The sequence below is a fragment of the Bombyx mandarina genome, chromosome A1, assembly GCF_030267445.1.
Source record: "Bombyx mandarina strain Sakado chromosome A1, ASM3026744v2".
Taxonomy (NCBI): Eukaryota; Metazoa; Arthropoda; class Insecta; order Lepidoptera; family Bombycidae; genus Bombyx; species Bombyx mandarina.
The window spans coordinates 8,436,871-8,457,973 of NC_143234.1; the positions used below are offsets into that span (position 1 = coordinate 8,436,871).

The 21,103-nt window shown below is 42.0% G+C and overlaps 2 protein-coding genes and 1 pseudogene across 5 annotated transcripts; all 3 read left to right on the forward strand.

Moving 5' to 3' along the window:
• The first annotated feature begins 939 nt into the window (after positions 1-939).
• Positions 940-3,172, forward strand: LOC114253503 (heat shock protein 68). Its single transcript, XM_028188402.2, has one exon. It carries the CDS (start codon positions 1,075-1,077, stop codon positions 2,995-2,997), a length of 1,923 nt encoding a protein of 640 aa, XP_028044203.2. The 5' UTR covers positions 940-1,074; the 3' UTR covers positions 2,998-3,172.
• A 6,995-nt stretch (positions 3,173-10,167) lies between these two features.
• Positions 10,168-12,485, forward strand: LOC114253502 (heat shock protein 68 pseudogene; annotated as a pseudogene). The gene has a single exon (XR_016325664.1). The product of XR_016325664.1 is annotated as a heat shock protein 68 pseudogene (transcript).
• Positions 12,486-17,903: 5,418 nt separating this feature from the next.
• On the forward strand, positions 17,904-20,238 carry LOC114253506 (heat shock protein 68). Of its 3 annotated transcripts, none has more exons than XM_089739543.1 (2): positions 17,905-19,936; positions 19,973-20,238. In XM_089739543.1, the coding sequence occupies exons 1-2, from the start codon at positions 18,028-18,030 to the stop codon at positions 20,092-20,094; spliced, it is 2,031 nt and encodes a 676-aa protein (XP_089595669.1). In that variant the 5' UTR covers positions 17,905-18,027; the 3' UTR covers positions 20,095-20,238. The 3 variants fall into 3 exon arrangements, with proteins under 3 accessions (XP_089595668.1, XP_089595669.1, XP_089595670.1); XM_089739544.1 differs by having other exon boundaries at positions 17,905-19,909; positions 19,970-20,238; XM_089739542.1 differs by having other exon boundaries at positions 17,904-20,238.
• The last annotated feature ends 865 nt before the right edge of the window (positions 20,239-21,103 follow it).

Sequence of the window (21,103 nt, forward strand, 5' to 3'; positions counted from 1 at the left end):
ATTAGAGGTCGGGACATTCTCTAGGGAGATAGTCGTAGTGGTTTCCCCTTGCCTTCTACGCCAGGTTTTTTTGTATGGGGCTGAGAGACCTGGATCTTGAAAGAGTCTGACAGGCGACGCATAGACGCGTTTGAGATGTGGTGCTGGCGGCGCATGTTGCGCATCCCTTGGACGGCTTTCCGGACGAACGCTTCCATCCTCAACGAGCTAAAAGTTGACCAGAGGCTATCCACCAAATGTCTATATAGAGTGCTCCAATACTTTGGTCATATAGCAAGAAAACCCTCTGACAACCTGGAGATACTCATAGTGACGGGTAAAGTGGATGGAAGACGATCCAGAGGTCGTAGCCGAAAAAGATGGAGTGACCAAGTGTCTGAGTGTCTGGACATGAGACTGAGCCACGCACTTCACTGTGCCACTGACCGACATAAGTGGCTAAAAATTACAAAAAAAGGTCACAGGCGGGCGCATCACGATGCTCAGCAATGAGCGATCGACTGAAGGAGGAGGAGGAATTAATTAGAGAGAAAGTTGTTGCATATACAGTGACTTCATTTAATTAGATTAATCTTAATTGAATTTTACTAGTGAAATTAGTGCACTAACATCAGATTTTGGTTTGTGACCTTAACGTTTTTGACGATATTCACTTCCGATACCATACTGATTTTTAACTATTTTTAACTATTTGATTTTAGGTAAATAAAAACTGATTTCTAGGTAGTCCATATTTTTTTGTTGGTTTGCCACCCTCAGCTAACGCCTGACTTTGGAGAGTAGTACAGATATATATATTTGTACTTTTCTTGCTACGCTGCGATTGGATAGATATTAGCTTTCTAGAATATTCGATGGAAAAGCGGTCATTATTGGTGGTTTCAAGTGAAGTGTAGATTATTCTCGAATCACGTTCATTCTGTATATATATGCGACACCGCTGGCGGGAAGTCAGAATAATTTGAAACGCAATACGAAGCAGACGAAGAGAGATCAGTGCAAACTGAAAAAAGTTTTTCGGCGAGTTATTTATTGTTTATTGTGAAGAAGTATCTACAGTGACTAATATTCAAAATGCCAGCTATCGGAATCGATTTGGGAACGACATACTCATGTGTTGGAGTATGGCAGCACGGGAACGTGGAGATCATCGCGAACGACCAGGGCAACCGTACCACACCATCGTACGTCGCGTTCACGGACACGGAGCGTCTCATCGGGGACGCAGCCAAGAACCAGGTCGCCTTGAACCCTAACAACACCGTGTTCGACGCGAAGAGGCTGATCGGGAGGAAATTCGACGACCCCAAGATTCAGCAGGACATGAAGCACTGGCCCTTCAAAGTGATCAACGACTGCGGCAAACCGAAAATACAGATCGAGTTTAAAGGTGAGACGAAACGATTCGCGCCAGAAGAAATTAGCAGCATGGTGCTGACAAAAATGAAGGAGACGGCGGAAGCGTATCTGGGAAGCACAGTGCGGGATGCGGTAGTCACAGTTCCGGCATACTTCAACGACTCCCAGCGTCAGGCCACCAAGGACGCCGGAGCCATCGCCGGGCTGAACGTGCTCCGCATCATCAACGAGCCCACAGCCGCCGCGCTCGCGTACGGCCTCGACAAGAACCTCAAGGGTGAGAGAAATGTTCTTATCTTCGATCTGGGTGGAGGAACCTTCGACGTGTCCGTCCTGACCATCGACGAGGGATCGTTGTTCGAAGTGAAGTCCACAGCCGGCGACACGCACCTGGGAGGCGAGGACTTCGATAACCGACTAGTCAACCATCTTGCGGAAGAGTTCAAGCGCAAGTACAAGAAGGATCTGCGCCTGAACTCTCGCGCACTCCGACGCCTCCGCACGGCCGCTGAGCGCGCCAAGAGGACACTCTCATCCAGCACCGAGGCCACCATCGAGATTGACGCTCTGTATGAGGGCATCGACTTCTACACGCGAGTCTCCCGCGCCCGCTTCGAGGAACTGAACGCGGACCTGTTCAGGGGAACTCTGGAACCCGTCGAGAAGGCACTCAAGGATGCTAAACTCGACAAGAGTCAGATCCACGATGTAGTCCTCGTCGGAGGCTCCACCCGCATTCCGAAAGTACAAACTATGCTCCAAAACTTCTTCTGTGGGAAGAAACTGAACCTATCCATCAATCCGGACGAAGCCGTAGCCTACGGTGCAGCAGTCCAGGCGGCCATCTTGAGCGGCGAGACCGACTCCAAGATACAGGATGTCTTGTTGGTCGACGTGGCTCCTCTGTCTCTCGGTATTGAGACAGCCGGCGGCGTGATGACGAAGATCATCGAACGAAACTCAAAGATTCCGTGCAAACAGTCTCAGACATTCACGACGTATTCAGACAACCAGCCGGCCGTCACCATCCAGGTGTACGAGGGAGAGAGAGCGATGACAAAGGACAACAACCTTCTGGGCACGTTCGACCTGACGGGGATCCCGCCCGCGCCGCGAGGAGTGCCCAAGATCGACGTGACGTTCGACATGGACGCTAACGGCATCCTGAACGTGTCGGCCAAGGAGAACAGCACCGGCCGCAGCAAGAACATCGTGATCAAGAACGACAAGGGTCGTCTCTCGCAAGCGGAGATCGATCGCATGCTGTCCGAGGCAGAGCGGTACAAGGAGGAAGACGAGAAGCAGAGACAGCGCGTGGCCGCTCGGAACCAGCTCGAATCGTATTTGTTCAGCGTGAAGCAGGCGCTCGACGAGGCCGGCGACAAACTGAGCGACGCGGACAAGAGCACGGCGCGCGACGCGTGTGACGAGGCGCTGCGGTGGCTGGACAACAACACTCTCGCTGACCAGGATGAATACGAGCACAAGCTGAAGGATGTGCAGCGAGTGTGTTCGCCTGTCATGAGCAAGATGCACGGTGCGGCGCCTGGCGGTATGCCAGGAGGAATGCCGGGTGGCATGCCGGGAGGATACCAACAAGCGAGGAGTGATGGACCCACAGTTGAGGAAGTCGACTAAAGAACAAACCAAAGGATAGCACCAAATGCCAGTATCAACCAAAGGATCTCCTTTTAAATTAGGTTCCTTTTTGTTATGATCTAATCTGTGTGATATTAATTTAAAGACTGATTAATTTATTGTAGCAGCCCGTGAATACCATGTTGAAATTAAATAAATATATTTATTTAAAAAACACAATGTTTTTAATTTCAAGAAATGAATTTTTCTAACAAAAATCTCGATATTAGAATTAGAATCTGAATGTCTGTAATGAATACTAGATTTGAGCTACACAGACAGACTCAGTGAATCTTGGCTATGATGTCGAGATTATTTTGAAAACTGGATAAATTTACTACCTACCTACCGACGTCAAACTTGCGCCCTCACAGCACGGATAGGTAAGTGCTTTCACGGGACTTGCCTTCTGTGGCGATCATGAAGTTAAAACATTATTTCAAAGTGGGTAGCATACCTATTTCTAAGAGTTCGAAATTTAGCGGTTGGATCGTGGTGTTTGGTTTAAAATACCTACATTAGTTTTTACACATACTGGTCATCACATCACCTAAATTAATTTCTTATAGTTTTAAGTGGTGACTGTCTTCTTTTGAATCAATAATAAAGTCATGAATATAATTTTAAGTACTGCTCACTTAAAAAATATGAGTATGGAATTAATTTTTTTTATTTAAATTTACTAACCTTAGTATTCGTCCTCTATTTCTATTATAACCGTAGGTATGCCAACCGCCTACGTTCTGATACCGCTAAATATAGAGATCAAAATATAATGTACCAACATTATGATGAGGCAATCTAATTTTACCGCCAATGTCGCCAACGACGTACATTCCAGCTACTAAGATTGGTGTTTGTATTAAAATTAAGTTTTGAGTATACAGCAGCTTGCCCTCGTTTCCCGCCAGTGGCTGTTCCAACTTAATACAAATTTGAGTTAACTTAAACACGATCGAAAAGTAAAAAAACTCGCACTAAGCACACTGAATGTATTACATTAATTTTTTATTTTTTATATCTTAGATGGGTGGATGAGCTCACAGCCCACCTGGTGTTAGGTGGTTACTGGAGCCCATAGACATCTACAACATAAATGCGCCACCCACCTTGAGATATAAGTCCTAAGGTCTCAGTACAGTTACAACGGCTGCCCCGCCCTTCAAACCGAAACGCATTACTGCTTTACGGCAGAAATAGGCAGGGCGGTGGTACCTACCCGTGCGGACTCACAAGAGGTCCTACCAGCTAACAGCTTCATAACTATAACAGCTTACTTATGGACGTGCGAGAAGCGAAGTCATGTGATTTGTTTTATTTTGTTTCTTTAATGTGTCTTTAGGTTTAATCGTGTAATAATAGTGTCTTATTAACGTTTTACCATATGCGAAAGTACACAACACAATATGAAACAAAGTCGTTAGACGTGGCTTCTTAGGTTCCTCTAAAAATCCCACTGCAATGTTAGCAACATCCAAACCATTGGACTGGGAGCTTACTTTATTTCATCTCAGCTCGCTTCGTTCAAATTCATCCGAATGGACTAATATTAAAAAATCAACTTTAACTTCCATTAATTTTTTTTTATTTAACCATGAAATATACGGACCTGCGGTTCTCAAAGTTTCACAGTTGCGGCTACTGTGGAAATAAATTCATTATTAAAACATTAATTAAAATTTACATTACTTGTTTCTTTTTTATTGCTAAATAATGACCGAATGGCGTCTTGTTGTTTAATGTAGGGCGTGGAGTGGTAACATGCTCACAGACTACCTATTGTTAAATGCACATCCCAACGTGAATGCTGCCACCCAACCTTGAGAAATGATATCGATCTAATGACCATTATTTTTGTATGGAAAAACAGGACAAAGACCACACAAAAAAGCCTATAACAAATACATATATTATACGTTTAATTAGAATTATATTGGAATACGTTTATTACGAGATCGGTAATTACAAAACAATGGCCATTTAACATGGTCCGTATTCAGCCGAAACTGAGCGAGTGCTTGAACTAAGTAAACACTTAATAATAACTAACTATGCTATTATAGTGTAGGTTAGTTTAGTTTAGTTAATTTTTTTTTACATCACGCTTAGCGATTGATGCTTACGCTAGTCGACTATAATATAGATATATAGTGTACAATATCGGTAAAACAGATTGTGTTTTAAGCTAAAGGTTCGTCATGTACAAATTATATTTTTGTTTCTAAGCAATTATTTGCGAACTTCATTATTATACATTTCTACATTCTTATATCGTATTTGCGTATATAAACTTCATTAAAAAACTGTAATGTCCTGTCAAAAACAGTACGAATGGTCACCTTAAGTATCGAAGTTTCAAATGTATAGAATGGCAGGATGGCAGTAGGTACCTTCTTCCTTCCTTAGTCGGATTCTTCATTGCTAAAAGTCGTGTCTAGCTTGAACTGTTAATCGCTCGATGGATTATGCTTCCTCATCTTTTCCTGTCCTCGACGGTCTTTATAGCTTCGGTTATTGAAAGGCCGGTGAGTGTCTAATATAGATCTGACCAGCGGGTAGCGTTCGCGTGATCTTCCCCCGTCAACCTGATCAACTACCATTATCTTCTCTAGGCTATCAGGGTCTTTACGAGCGAGTATGTACCCCTACCTCGAGATGCCCAGGCTTATAATACGATTATGGAAAGTAAATACAGATCGCAGTGCCCACGCTAGTGGAATACTTAGAGACCGCGGCTGCCCATTCTCCGCCGAATACCTTAATCGCTTTTTATGACACCCACGGAATAGATTAGGGGGATCGCTATTCTTGGCCCGATGACGCGCATTGATCGAAATTCGAGAATCGTTTTATTTTTTACATTATTTCTTTTATCCCGCAATCGACAATTAATAAAAATACTTCTGAGCCCTCATGTCCCCTCATGGGGTTCGAGCTCCGGGCAGATCCCCTCTGCCTGGACTTGAACTCCCTCTACCTTCTCGGCAGGGGTGATGTTTCTACTGAATTATGTAATGGTAATGATAATGAAGATGATGTTGTTTGGTTGATGTGATGTATGAATATGAAATGATGATGAGGGGGCATAATATAGAGTTGAAGCCACTGCCTTCCCTTTAAAGACAGTGTGTCCGCTCTCTGCCGCGGTTTGTGGAAATCCTGGCCTCCTGTCCCTCGTTGCCAACGCTCCTGTCGTCCCTGGTCTGGTGCGGTAGCTATTCCGCCGTGGTCTGCGGGTTTTTTTTAGCACTATTATTTATTGAACTCTCAAGTACCGGCACTGGATGGAGATGACAGGCCCCAGATCGGGTTGCGTGGCGCGCCTCAGGAGAACTCTACGTCCAACAGTGGATGGAACTGATGGAACTGTTAATGTTAAATACCAATAAATACCTTTTTGTTTAAATGAGTTCTCGATCTTAGCGGACATTGACTGTTTTTTTATATATTTAAAAACACTTTCGAGGAATGGGCTAGTGGATTACAAATTTTTAATGGAAAATATTCTTTAATTGCGATTGTTTTTTATCAAACATATTTGTCCTTTATCCTCAAATGACGGCATATATTTTTATATAGGTACTCTATGGGTTTTTTTTATAGCTTAGATGGGTGGACGAGCTCACAGCCCACCTGGTGTTAAGTGTTTACTGGAGCCCATAGACATCTACAGCCATCAGATTGTTATATGTAGATAAGTATTACCAGTATTAAAGTTATAACTACTTTCATGACTTGACTTGAAATTAGTAATGTTTTAAGGTTAACAATAAGATCATAAAAAAATTGACATTTGATTGTCGTATAGACATTATTATTGGTAGTAGGATCTCTTGTGAGTCCGCACGGGTAGATACCATCGCCCTGCCTATTTCTGCCGTGAAGCAGTAATGCGTTTCGGTTTGAAGGGTGGGGTAGTCGTTGTAACTATACTGAGACCTTAGAACTCATATCTCAAGGTGGGTGGCGCATTTACGTTGTAGATGTCTACGAGCTCCAGTAACCACTTGACACCAGGTGGGCTGTGAGCTTGTCCACCCATCCAAGCAATAAAAAATAAGTGATGTACTGAAAAAAAAAACACTTTTTTTATTGCTTTGTTACTGGAGCCCATAGACATGTACATCTATAGGCAGGACGGTGGAACCCACCCGTGCGGACCCGTGGAGGGGAGGAGTAACCCACAAGAAGAAAAGAGAAGACCAGCAACAAAGATGGAAGAAGAAATTACCATCGTGTGCACGGGTGTCCGTGCTTCCTCGCAAGAGTCCCCGGAACACGGATTTATTTTCCGTCATCACCCAATACCAGCATATTTACCAGCCAGCTATTGCTGATTATTACTAGCCCCCTGTCTTGCAAGGCAGAGAGATCTCAACACTGGCAGAGGAGGTTGCTCCAAAGCCCTTCCCGCGCCCCCCTAAGAAGTCACAACGACCCGTCGAATTCAGAGATATGTTACTTATTTTATAGAAAAAAATTAAACTATGTTATAAATGAATAGGGGACATTTGATAGAAGGCGGTGAAATAATATTCAACATTTGAGAGGCAACGCATCAACCACAACGGATCCACCTTCTGAAGATCTCAACCACAGAAATATGTAATATCAACAACACTTTGAGACACCATGAAATTTTCAACTAATTCTTTAAAAAGTAACTGTACTTATGTAAAGAATATAAATTAATATTTGTACCTAATTTCTTAAAATTTACATCTTTAAAAAAAATTAGTTTATAAATGCCAACAGCTGATAATGCCCATTTTCCCTTTCACACCGCCGCGCAGAGCCAAAAGTTTAATTCGTTTTTCAATAATAAAAATTTAACACATTACTATTCCGGCCATATGCTAGGAAAACAAGTTCAAGTGTTTTTATTTATTTTGCTTTAAGAGTTTGAATACATACTATTACGAGTAGAACAATTCAATCATTTTTCTATATCAGCTAACAATCATTGGGGGAATCAGAACAACAAATACGAACAATCTAGATTATTCCGGAAACGAGAACATTAGTCGCTATGACAACTGGCGGCAGTGCACGACTTGCACGAGTTATGCAGAACGAAATATCGATCCACCGGATCCACAGAAAGCTCTGGAATATTATCGCTGTTTCCAGTTTGGACGAGTTTTGTCTCGCTCGTACAATGCATGTAAGGTCGACAATACAACTGCAATATACAAGCAGGACGTTTTCATAATAAATATGAATATTCGAGCGTTGTATTCTATTAGGGTTATAATAAAATTTATGGGACCCCTTTAGTTCCGTTCGACGTAAATCTAAAAAACGACGTTTAAAAAAACTTCTAAGATGAAACAAACAATCCTTAATTTCATTATTACTATTTTTATTATTTCAATTTACCCTCCGGCTAGGCTTCAACATCATTAACTTTATTTTAATTCTGAAATGAATCCAATCCTAAATAACAAAAAATAATCTTCGCGTCAGTCCAAGTATAGGTATATCTAGGTACATTATCTACCCAAAAGGCCTAAGTTAGATAAGATGAATTTTATACTTTCTGAATGGATTTATTGTAAGCCTATGTCGTAGACTTCGCTCATCCATATTGATTTAATTTGATTTACGTATGTACATACACAGAATTCGCATTTAAAAAAACCGGATTAAAAAACCAATTAGCGCCATCTATTGAGTAATACCCAGCACGCAATGCGCGCGTGCTTTCTTTTAGGAATATTTCGTGTTAATATTTTTTTTTGGGGAAACGTGAAAATTTTTTTTTAAAAGAGATCGAATAATGCTTTTTATCGTATTTAGTAGTTTTGTACGTACTGGGGGATGCGCGAAAATCAATTCGTGGTATATTGATCACTCATACTTGGCTGCAGAAATATGTAGAACGGAGTTACTCAACTACCTTTGAGCTATTCACATGACAATACGAACATACATTCCTATGATCGTGCTATTTTTGACATTTCGAATAAAGTTGGTGTTAGTAGGTAGGTAGGGCCCTAAAAAGATCCTTGGGCCCGCGGTCCGCTCCCAATATCTGCAGACCGTCAATACCCCGGGCGCTCTCTTGGCGTGGAAAACTCATGCATGAGGTTCGTTATACGGGCAGAAAAAAAAATCTGCAATCACAAAATATACTTATACCTACCTAATTATATTAAGCTCTGTTCGTGCCATTTGTAATATGTAAAGTGAAATATATATAATTCCTAGAACATTCCAAACAGGTCATAGTATTATATTCATGGAGTTAAGAATAATTATAAATTGATTCCTTATGAATTTCGAGTTTGGAATACGCGGCACAACCCTTATCTCAGATAACCATAAATGAAGGTACGAGTGGAATTTTTTATTTAGGAGAATTAAATTTTTTAAATAAGTAATTATTCGACTTTACATAAATTTAACACACACTGAATCTCTCATGTACCCTACCTACGGACTCATAATTGTGTAATATTTATGTCCATAGATTATACACTTATATATTTGTTTATGTCATTGTGTGATAAACATACACACTGTGCACAATGCGGCACTTGTGAAATTCTGACTGGAATGGAACAAACACAGCGCACTGAGAGTATGGCGAAGTAAAGATTTTGATTTCCGGGAATGCTAATATTGAAATAGATCCAATTTCCAAAAGTACTATTTAAATGGGATACAGTGTTGTCGATTAACTGATTAGTTCAGAGAACAATTTGTTTTAAGTGGTTACAAGATTGCATGTAATGTATGTATATTAATACAGATGGAATATTTTAAGACCAAAAGTTGACGTGTAATGCCACTAGAATATGGCTATCTTTCTCGTCAAGCTAAAACGCATGATCGATCGCTTATACCATGCTCGTCATGAATACGCAAGATCGTCAATTCGACTCGTAAATTCACAAAAATATATAAACAACAACTTACAACTTAATACCAAGTAATATGCATTGAATTGAGTGAACAATTAGCAAGATCGGATATATTTTAAAATTATATGGAAACCTAGAGTATTTCTCATACATGGCAACCCTCCCGTATCGATTCCGTAGCTGTATATTTCTATCTCTTTCTTTGAATACTGTCTCGCTATTGGCTAGATATGACTGACCTTCTAGAACATTCGTTGAAAACGGCGTCATGATTGGTCGGAACGCGCAAGTTCGAGAACATTCTCGCTGAATCTCGAATGGAATTCACTGAGTATAAAAACAGTGGAGTGTCGGCGGGAAATCAGAATAATTTGAAACACGAAACGAAGTAGACGAAGTGAATTCAGTGCGAACTGAAAAGTTTTTCGGCGAGTTATATATTGTTTATTGTGAAAGAAGTGTCTACAGTAATTAATATTAAAAATGCCAGCTATCGGAATTGATTTGGGAACAACATACTCATGTGTTGGAGTATGGCAACACGGAAACGTGGAGATCATCGCGAACGACCAGGGCAACCGCACCACACCATCGTACGTCGCGTTCACGGACACGGAGCGTCTCATCGGCGACGCAGCCAAGAACCAGGTCGCCTTGAACCCTAACAACACCGTGTTCGACGCGAAGAGGCTGATCGGGAGGAAATTCGACGACCCCAAGATTCAGCAGGACATGAAGCACTGGCCCTTCAAAGTGATCAACGACTGCGGCAAGCCGAAAATACAGATCGAGTTTAAAGGTGAGACGAAACGATTCGCGCCAGAAGAAATTAGCAGCATGGTGCTGACAAAAATGAAGGAGACGGCGGAAGCGTATCTGGGAAGCACAGTGCGGGATGCGGTAGTCACAGTTCCGGCATACTTCAACGACTCCCAGCGTCAGGCCACCAAGGACGCCGGAGCCATCGCCGGGCTGAACGTGCTCCGCATCATCAACGAGCCCACAGCCGCCGCGCTCGCGTACGGCCTCGACAAGAACCTCAAGGGTGAGAGAAATGTTCTTATCTTCGATCTGGGTGGAGGAACCTTCGACGTGTCCGTCCTGACCATCGACGAGGGATCGTTGTTCGAAGTGAAGTCCACAGCCGGCGACACGCACCTGGGAGGCGAGGACTTCGATAACCGACTAGTCAACCATCTTGCGGAAGAGTTCAAGCGCAAGTACAAGAAGGATCTGCGCCTGAACTCTCGCGCACTCCGACGCCTCCGCACGGCCGCTGAGCGCGCCAAGAGGACACTCTCATCCAGCACCGAGGCCACCATCGAGATTGACGCTCTGTATGAGGGCATCGACTTCTACACGCGAGTCTCTCGCGCCCGCTTCGAGGAACTGAACGCGGACCTGTTCAGAGGAACTCTGGAACCCGTCGAGAAGGCACTCAAGGATGCTAAACTCGACAAGAGTCAGATCCACGATGTAGTCCTCGTCGGAGGCTCCACCCGCATTCCGAAAGTACAAACTATGCTTCAAAACTTCTTCTGTGGGAAGAAACTGAACCTATCCATCAATCCGGACGAAGCCGTAGCCTACGGTGCAGCAGTCCAGGCGGCCATCTTGAGCGGCGAGACCGACTCCAAGATACAGGATGTCTTGTTGGTCGACGTGGCTCCTCTGTCTCTCGGTATTGAGACAGCCGGCGGCGTGATGACGAAGATCATCGAACGAAACTCAAAGATTCCGTGCAAACAGTCTCAGACATTCACGACGTATTCAGACAACCAGCCGGCCGTCACCATCCAGGTGTACGAGGGAGAGAGAGCGATGACAAAGGACAACAACCTTCTGGGCACGTTCGACCTGACGGGGATCCCGCCCGCGCCGCGAGGAGTGCCCAAGATCGACGTGACGTTCGACATGGACGCTAACGGCATCCTGAACGTGTCGGCCAAGGAGAACAGCACGGGCCGCAGCAAGAACATCGTGATCAAGAACGACAAGGGTCGTCTCTCGCAAGCGGAGATCGATCGCATGCTGTCCGAGGCAGAGCGGTACAAGGAGGAAGACGAGAAGCAGAGACAGCGCGTGGCCGCTCGGAACCAGCTCGAATCGTATTTGTTCAGCGTGAAGCAGGCGCTCGACGAGGCCGGCGACAAACTGAGCGACGCGGACAAGAGCACGGCGCGCGACGCGTGTGACGAGGCGCTTCGGTGGCTGGACAACAACACTCTCGCTGAGCAGGATGAATACGAGCACAAGCTGAAGGATGTGCAGCGAGTGTGTTCGCCGGTCATGAGCAAGATGCACGGTGCGGCGCCCGGCGGTATGCCAGGAGGAATGCCAGGAGGAATGTCAGGAGGAATGCCGGGCGGCATGCCTGGAGGTATGCCGGGCGGTATGCCAGGATACATGCCTGGTGGAATGCCGGGTGGATACCAAATGCCAAGAAATGATGGACCCACTGTCGAAGAAGTTGATTGAACCAGTTCCTACAAATTTCAAACTCTATGTGAACCAAAACATGATCTCTGATATTTTTAGTTGTAAGCTCTCCCCACCTTTATAAAAATTTGATATTAATTTAGGAATTATTTGTGTATGAAATAAACTGTTAATTAAACAATATATCGTGTTTAATTTTTTTTTTGTTCCACTGTGATTTAATCCCGCCAACCTAAGAGCCAAAATCTTTTCTTTTCTGCGGATAGCGCCATCTATTTTATTTGACAGGGAGCTACTCTTGTTGGTTATTGTTGCTATTAACACGCTGATAGGTGGCAGCACGCAGCTACTGAGCAACGATTTTAGTAGAAACCGCCATTATCCATCTTTTTTCCCTACCTATTCGCTGGTAGCCTAGGAGATTATTAAAACTACGCCTGGACGGGAATCTGACCTTGCGGGCTCAATTTAAGAGAATCTACCAATACTAGTCCTAGAAAGAGCAGTGCTTCGCAGCATCTACCACCAGATCGGAATTGCAGCCCACTAAGAAGATCCGGCGAGAAACTCAGTGGGCTTTATCTATGGGTTGGTTGCTTAGGGCGGTGAACGGTGCTTGGAAGTACTGTGAGTGGGATCTACGGGATCCGACAAGACATCTTTCGGGCGACGACGGCTTTGTGTTGCCCCGTCCTCTGGGTCATTTCGTTTAGCTTATTATGAAGGGTGCATTTATCTTTTTTTATGGTTTTGATGGGCGAACGAGCTCATGACTCTTCCTGCGTCAAGTGTTTATCGGAGCCCATAGACGTCATGACAGCGTCGCCAACTACCTTGAAACATGAGTGAGGTTTAAGTCTCAATTACAGTGTCACGGCGCTCCCACCAATCAAACCTGAACGCATTCGTAGCAAAAATGGTCAAGATGGTTTTACTTGATCCTAAAGGCTCCCAAAATAGACTGGTACTGGTACCTACCACTGGCCTCCACAGTGGTAGGGTTGTGTTGGGTGTCGTCAGTAATTTGGGATTACTTGTGAGTAATACTAGAGAGTACTTTAGTAGCGAGTGATCCACAACTTTTCCTGCCAATTGATAAATTTTAATGTTTACATTATAATAAAAAGGCAATCCATTTGATGAACAATCTTTATTCAAATAATATTTTTCTTCCTCCGTGCCTCTTCCCATTGGAGCTAGCCCACCAACGCCAATCAGCTCTGTCACTACAGTAAACTATATAGTAAATACATACTTAGATGCGGGCTTAGAGAGAGAGAGAATACATTTTATTGCACACCAAAACACAATTTACATTCAAATAACAGTCAAAAAGCAGATACCTTTGTACAATAGACGGTCTTATCGCTAAAAGCGATCTCTTTCAGACAACTGTTTAATTTACAGAAATTCTGGAAAATATAAAAATATAGCAGGTATGTTGCGGTGTACTATAGACATAATATATATACCGTTTACATTTCCCTGATTTACCGGATGTTACTTGAATATTTTTTTATTTTTTATGGCTTAGATGGGTGGACGAGCTCATAGCCCACCTGATGTTAAGTGGTTACCGGAGCCGATAGACATCTACACCGTAAATGCGTCACTCACCTCGAGATATAAGTTCTAAGGTCTCAGTACAGTTGCAACGGCTGCCCCGCCCTTCAAACCAAAACGTATTACTGCTTTACGGCAGAAATAGGCAGAGTGATGGTATCTACCCGCGCGGACTCACAAGAGGTCCTCTACCACCAGTAATTATGCAATGTTATTCCTTCGCATACACGATGTTATTCCTTCACCGTCAAAGTCAATCGTGAACATTAAATTTGTTGAGTAGGTACGTATTTCATTAGAAAAAAATGGTTCAGTAATTTAGTGTATTAGCTGACAGGGGTTTTTAGGAAATTTCATATTTATTTAGTTATTATTATTATTATTTAGTTATATTTGTATGAGATTGTCTCCATAGTTTGTGGGATGATTAATTTACAAAGTGAAATAATAAGAAGTTTTTGAATTTAATTACTCTGTTTATTTATAATGTACATAATAATTATTATGATATATATGTCGCAGGCAATTTGTATGATTCCGCCGTTTACAAACGGCGTCGTCATTATAAAAACGCTCGCCGTTATGTAAAATGCCGAAGGCAAAATGATAACTCATTCAATTGTTATAATTTCGACATTGGTTGTAGTTTTAGGGTGACCATAATAAAATGCAGTTTATAATAATCAGACTTTATTTCCGTAATCAAGTACTAATGAAGATTTCAAGTAAGACTAAATTATGTGCTTTGGTTCTCTTAAAGTACTTACCTAGTTAAAATATTTAAATAACAAAACAACATTTAAATGACATTAATAAAACTTCTAAGGATAATATGACACTTTCAAATAAAAACAAACAGGTCATATGTAAAATCATATTTTGAAGTCTGAAGTATTCATCATTCTTAGAAGACATTTCCCTAAATTAGTAAATGAAGATTATTTAAAAAATAAACGTTTCTTGATTTATTTTTAAATAAAAAGTAACAAAAGTAAAAATTAAAATGTATATTACTTATTTGCGCATGTCCCATTCCATGATTAAAAAACACCAAGGCATTATAATATTTAAGTTACAAAGCAGATAAATTGACATAACGATACGAATAAATCGATCGCTTTTCTCTCAATAATAAATCTATCCTTCATTTGATACTGAATTTTGTCTTGACCACCATGTCCGTAACCTCTATGAATCTCTAACAATACATCGTAATATTCTTCCAACGGTATTACACGAACGGTTGGACTGCCAAGGCTATTCCTTTTTAAAATAAGGTAGTCCAATTCACTGATGCTCATAACCTCGTATTTTTTTGACCTGCAGGAGTCCTCCGGGAACCAGATTCTGTGGCCACCTTAGCATTTTTTAGGTGCCGGACAACCTCAAAAATCTTACTATTTGTCCAAAGCTTTTTTACAGCTTCCGTTTGAGAATTGTATAATTTTTTTAATTCACTATAATATAAACCTCTAAAATCAGAATTATTTTCTAAAATGTCTTCTCCACACGAAATATTTGCACTGTTTTCAGTTATTTTTTGAGACACAAAAGGACGCCTATGTTATTGTTTTGATCAACAGTGGCGCGCGTGGTAAAAAAATGAACTAAATACTTCAATTTGCCCCGGCATTATGGAAACGGCGTTTGAATTGTCGATGTTATGTTGTGCCATATTATAAAGTGACACGGCAATTTACATTTTGCCTTCGGCATTTTACATAACGGCGAGCGTTTTTATAATGACGACGCCGTTTGTAAACGGCGGAATCATACAAATTGCCTGCGACATATATAAGACAACATGTCGCAATTCAACTATATATGGGTACCAGACAGTAGGCCTGCTCATAACTATTCGAGAAAAGAAAAGAACAAAACCTCTTTTTTAATTATAGCAAAAATTTGACATCCTTCGAAAATTAAACTAAATAACTACCATGACAACAATTTTATAATATTTTTTTTGTATCATTGTAGTTTAAATTTCTTAAGAGATAAATATTTGAAGGATTTCAAATGATATCTGCAGTAAAAAAAGTTATTGAGATTTTTTTTTAAGTAGGTATGATCGGATGGGGCTAATGCAATCCTGATATTACTTTGTTTAACTCAATGCATAGTACATAGTCATTGCGTATTCCTAAGTACATATTCGATGCTTATTTATTTACAACTTAAACTCATTTCATAACGTGCTGGTGATTACCTAAATAAAACCTTCGTGTTATTTTGTTTTGTTTTTGAAGGGCTGTCACAATAAAGTTAATATTAATTCATGCATTAAATCTTCTATATACTTATTACTTATTACTTATATAATATTATAAAGAGGAAAGATTTGTTTGTTTGTTTGTTTCGAATAGGCTCCGAAACTACTGGACCGATTTGAAAAATTCTTTTTCCATTAGAAGCCGACATTGTCCCTGATGAACATAGGCTACTTTTAAAAAAAAAAAATTATTTTATTTTTTTGGTTTCATGTGTGTTTTAATGTTTCCGAAGCGAAGCGAGGGCGGGTCGCTAGTTTTATAATAAAATAAAACTAAATGCAACATAAACTAAGTTTTAGTGTTGATATTATTATTATTACTAGTGTTCTCGTAGTTCCCGAAATTATAAGTTTGGTTCTATTGTCAAAGACTATTATTCTATTATTATTATATACTTCTTTAATCACTTTCGCCAAGACTACACTACAGACAAATAATATTAAAGATTAACCTATTCTTAATTTAACCACAGACTTTAAGCAATAACAAAAGTTTGACAATACAGAGTATATATGTATTTAAGTGTGTGTCAAATACATGATAGTGTGTGTAATGTTTTTTTATTGATTTAATGTAAGGTTAATGAATAATTTAAAAAAAATTTGCATTCTGCACTCCTTCTCTATATTCCGTATCAGCGTGGGAAATTTCATACTCCTCCGTCCGCGCAATTTTCGTAAAAAGGGGTACAAAGTTTTTGCTTCACGTATTAATATATAGTAGCTTGATCCGCACGCAATACTTAATGGTACCTATGTAGGCGATTTCATGATTTTTTTTTTTAAGAGATTTTATGACCTGGTAACTAAGACCTTTAAGTCATGTCTTATTTTACTTTATTTTCTTAATTTTATGAAAAATGATAATATGGAGTGAAATGAAATGAAGATGATTAATTTGAGACATTAATCAACTGGGATGAAATATAATCGCAGTAAAATGGTGGTCATTTACTGAGATTTTTTCAGTGGACTTTTTGGAGGAACCCGAGAATTACGTCCAGTAGCTTTGTTTCATTTTCCCACATTTGTGCACTTTCACAGATATTAAACAGTTAATAAACCACCATTATTACACATTTAAACCTGAAGAAACACTAAATAGACAAAATAAAACAAATTACACAACTTCACTCCTCGCGTACCCTAAATTGGTAGAATACAATTACAACCTGTGTGTGTGTTTGTTGTGTACTGAACAGCTGTACTGTGCAAAGCACTGATAACTGGTAGAGCATACCGAGATAAAAACATTTTTTTCCGGAAAAGCAATTTTTTAAGAAATTATAATTTTATTGAAAAGGTATTTATAATAGCACATTAATAAAACTAAAAAAAGCGAAAAGGTCTTTATTTGATTGGTTGGTCTTGAATGGCCGATCAGCATTAGAGCTCCCTGGTTATAAGTAGTTACATTATTTTATGGACATTATGCCGGCAATATTTAAAGATTTGTCTGGATACCATTATCCTGTTTGGAGATTGCCTGCCTGCAAAAAAAATTTGAAAACATTCTATTACCTATTTACAATTCGGATAAATCCCGGTTATTTTTATATACGGCCACACTTTCTTATTGATTCCATAGCTATATATATTTATCTCTTTCTTTGAATACTGTCTCGCTATTGGTCACGTAGCACTGACCTTCTAGAGCATTCGTTGAAAACGGCATCATAATTGGTCGGAACGTGCAAGTTCGAGAGCATTCTCGCTGAATCTCGAATGGAATTCACCGAGTATAAAACCAGTGGAGTGCCGGCGGGAAATCAGAATAATTTGAAACACGAGACGAAGCAGACGAAGTGAATTCAGTGCGAACTGAAAAGTTTTTCGACGAGTTATTTATTGTTTATTGTGAAGAAGTATCTACAGTGATTAATATTCAAAATGCCAGCTATCGGAATTGATTTGGGAACGACATACTCATGTGTTGGAGTATGGCAGCACGGGAACGTGGAGATCATCGCGAACGACCAGGGCAACCGTACCACACCATCGTACGTCGCGTTCACGGACACGGAGCGTCTCATCGGCGACGCAGCCAAGAACCAGGTCGCCTTGAACCCTAACAACACCGTGTTCGACGCGAAGAGGCTGATCGGGAGGAAATTCGACGACCCCAAGATTCAGCAGGACATGAAGCACTGGCCCTTCAAAGTGATCAACGACTGCGGCAAACCGAAAATACAGATCGAGTTTAAAGGTGAGACGAAACGATTCGCGCCAGAAGAAATTAGCAGCATGGTGCTGACAAAAATGAAGGAGACGGCGGAAGCGTATCTGGGAAGCACAGTGCGGGATGCGGTAGTCACAGTTCCGGCATACTTCAACGACTCCCAGCGTCAGGCCACCAAGGACGCCGGAGCCATCGCCGGGCTGAACGTGCTCCGCATCATCAACGAGCCCACAGCCGCCGCGCTCGCGTACGGCCTCGACAAGAACCTCAAGGGTGAGAGAAATGTTCTTATCTTCGATCTGGGTGGAGGAACCTTCGACGTCTCCGTCCTGACCATCGACGAGGGATCGTTGTTCGAAGTGAAGTCCACAGCCGGCGACACGCACCTGGGAGGCGAGGACTTCGATAACCGACTAGTCAACCATCTTGCGGAAGAGTTCAAGCGCAAGTACAAGAAGGATCTGCGCCTGAACTCTCGCGCACTCCGACGCCTCCGCACGGCCGCTGAGCGCGCCAAGAGGACACTCTCATCCAGCACCGAGGCCACCATCGAGATTGACGCTCTGTATGAGGGCATCGACTTCTACACGCGAGTCTCCCGCGCCCGCTTCGAGGAACTGAACGCGGACCTGTTCAGGGGAACTCTGGAACCCGTCGAGAAGGCACTCAAGGATGCTAAACTCGACAAGAGTCAGATCCACGACGTGGTCCTCGTCGGAGGCTCCACCCGCATTCCGAAAGTACAAACTATGCTTCAAAACTTCTTCTGTGGGAAGAAACTGAACCTATCCATCAATCCGGACGAAGCCGTAGCCTACGGTGCAGCAGTCCAGGCGGCCATCTTGAGCGGCGAGACCGACTCCAAGATACAGGATGTCTTGTTGGTCGACGTGGCTCCTCTGTCTCTCGGTATTGAGACAGCCGGCGGCGTGATGACGAAGATCATCGAACGAAACTCGAAGATTCCGTGCAAACAGTCTCAGACATTCACGACGTATTCAGACAACCAGCCGGCCGTCACCATCCAGGTGTACGAGGGAGAGAGAGCGATGACAAAGGACAACAACCTTCTGGGCACGTTCGACCTGACGGGAATCCCGCCCGCGCCGCGAGGAGTGCCCAAGATCGACGTGACGTTCGACATGGACGCTAACGGCATCCTGAACGTGTCGGCCAAGGAGAACAGCACCGGCCGCAGCAAGAACATCGTGATCAAGAACGACAAGGGTCGTCTCTCGCAAGCGGAGATCGATCGCATGCTGTCCGAGGCAGAGCGGTACAAGGAGGAAGACGAGAAGCAGAGACAGCGCGTGGCCGCTCGGAACCAGCTCGAATCGTATTTGTTCAGCGTGAAGCAGGCGCTCGACGAGGCCGGCGACAAACTGAGCGACGCGGACAAGAGCACGGCGCGCGACGCGTGTGACGAGGCGCTGCGGTGGCTGGACAACAACACTCTCGCTGACCAGGATGAATACGAGCACAAGCTGAAGGATGTGCAGCGAGTGTGTTCGCCGGTCATGAGCAAGATGCACGGTGCGGCGCCAGGCGGTATGCCAGGAGGAATGCCGGGTGGCATGCCAGGAGGAATGCCGGGTGGCATGCCAGGAGGAATGCCAGGAGGTATGCCAGGAAGCATGCCAGGAGGCATGCCAGGAGGCATGCCAGGAGGAATGCCGGGTGGCATGCCGGGCGGTATGCCCGGATACATGCCTGGTGGAATGCCGGGTGGATACCAAATGCCAAGAAATAGTGGACCCACCGTTGAAGAAGTCGATTGAAATGTTTTACAGAAACCAAGACGGAAATGAACCTAAACTCTGATCTCAGATATTACATGTATTAAGTTATTTCCACCGAATTGACGTTAATATGAATGTGATATTACTTAATTTAAGACTGAAATAAATATTTTAAAATTTAAACATTTAGTGTTTTCATTTTCTAGGCTGTGAACTAAACTCTCCAAAAAATAAATATGTACCTTGTCTTTAACAAAAACATGTCACACTGAGCATTGACTTTGGACTTACACGCAGTTTTTTAAACTTTAAATTAATTTATGAACCTAATGAAAGTAAACCTTGAATTCTATTTGGCTGCTATCTGAAGATAGTGTCATCTATGTGCCATTATTGGAAGTATTCCAACGATAGGTAATAAATACATAGTTGAATGTTTTCGCCCCTATTATACATACATAATATAAAAAGTAAAAGGACTTGGAAAAAAAAAGGTGTTGTACCGGCTAGCTTAGAGGCAATGATGATATAACCGGTACCTAACCGCAAATTAAACAGTCGATTTCTACGATTTAGTTGAATTAACTACAGCTAGAGCTATCTATATTCTGAAATATGAATTACTTGAGCACACAAACAATGTGAAGACGAGTTTGGATATGCATTCATAGATGGCAGTACTATACTGTTATGACGAACTACGCTGTAATTTGTCCCGTTCCTTTAAAATTTGGTGTATAAAAATCTTCCATGCTTTAAAAGCAATAAAACTGTTTTGCTAACATATTATCTAATTGGCTATCTTTTGGAAATGTTTTAAGGTTGTTGTCAATCAAAAACATAATTGCAAATATTTTCGAAACCAACGGAGATAAAATTTTAATTTCATTCAACAATTACTTACCTACCTAAAAATATTGAATGGTAAATTCTTAGATTAATTTAAAGGTCTTGAAATCTTGGAGTAATTTATGGTGTCTTAAGTCTTCTTTTTTATTTATTTTTTATTGCTCTTGTAGGCAGACGAGCATACGGCCCGCCTGATGGT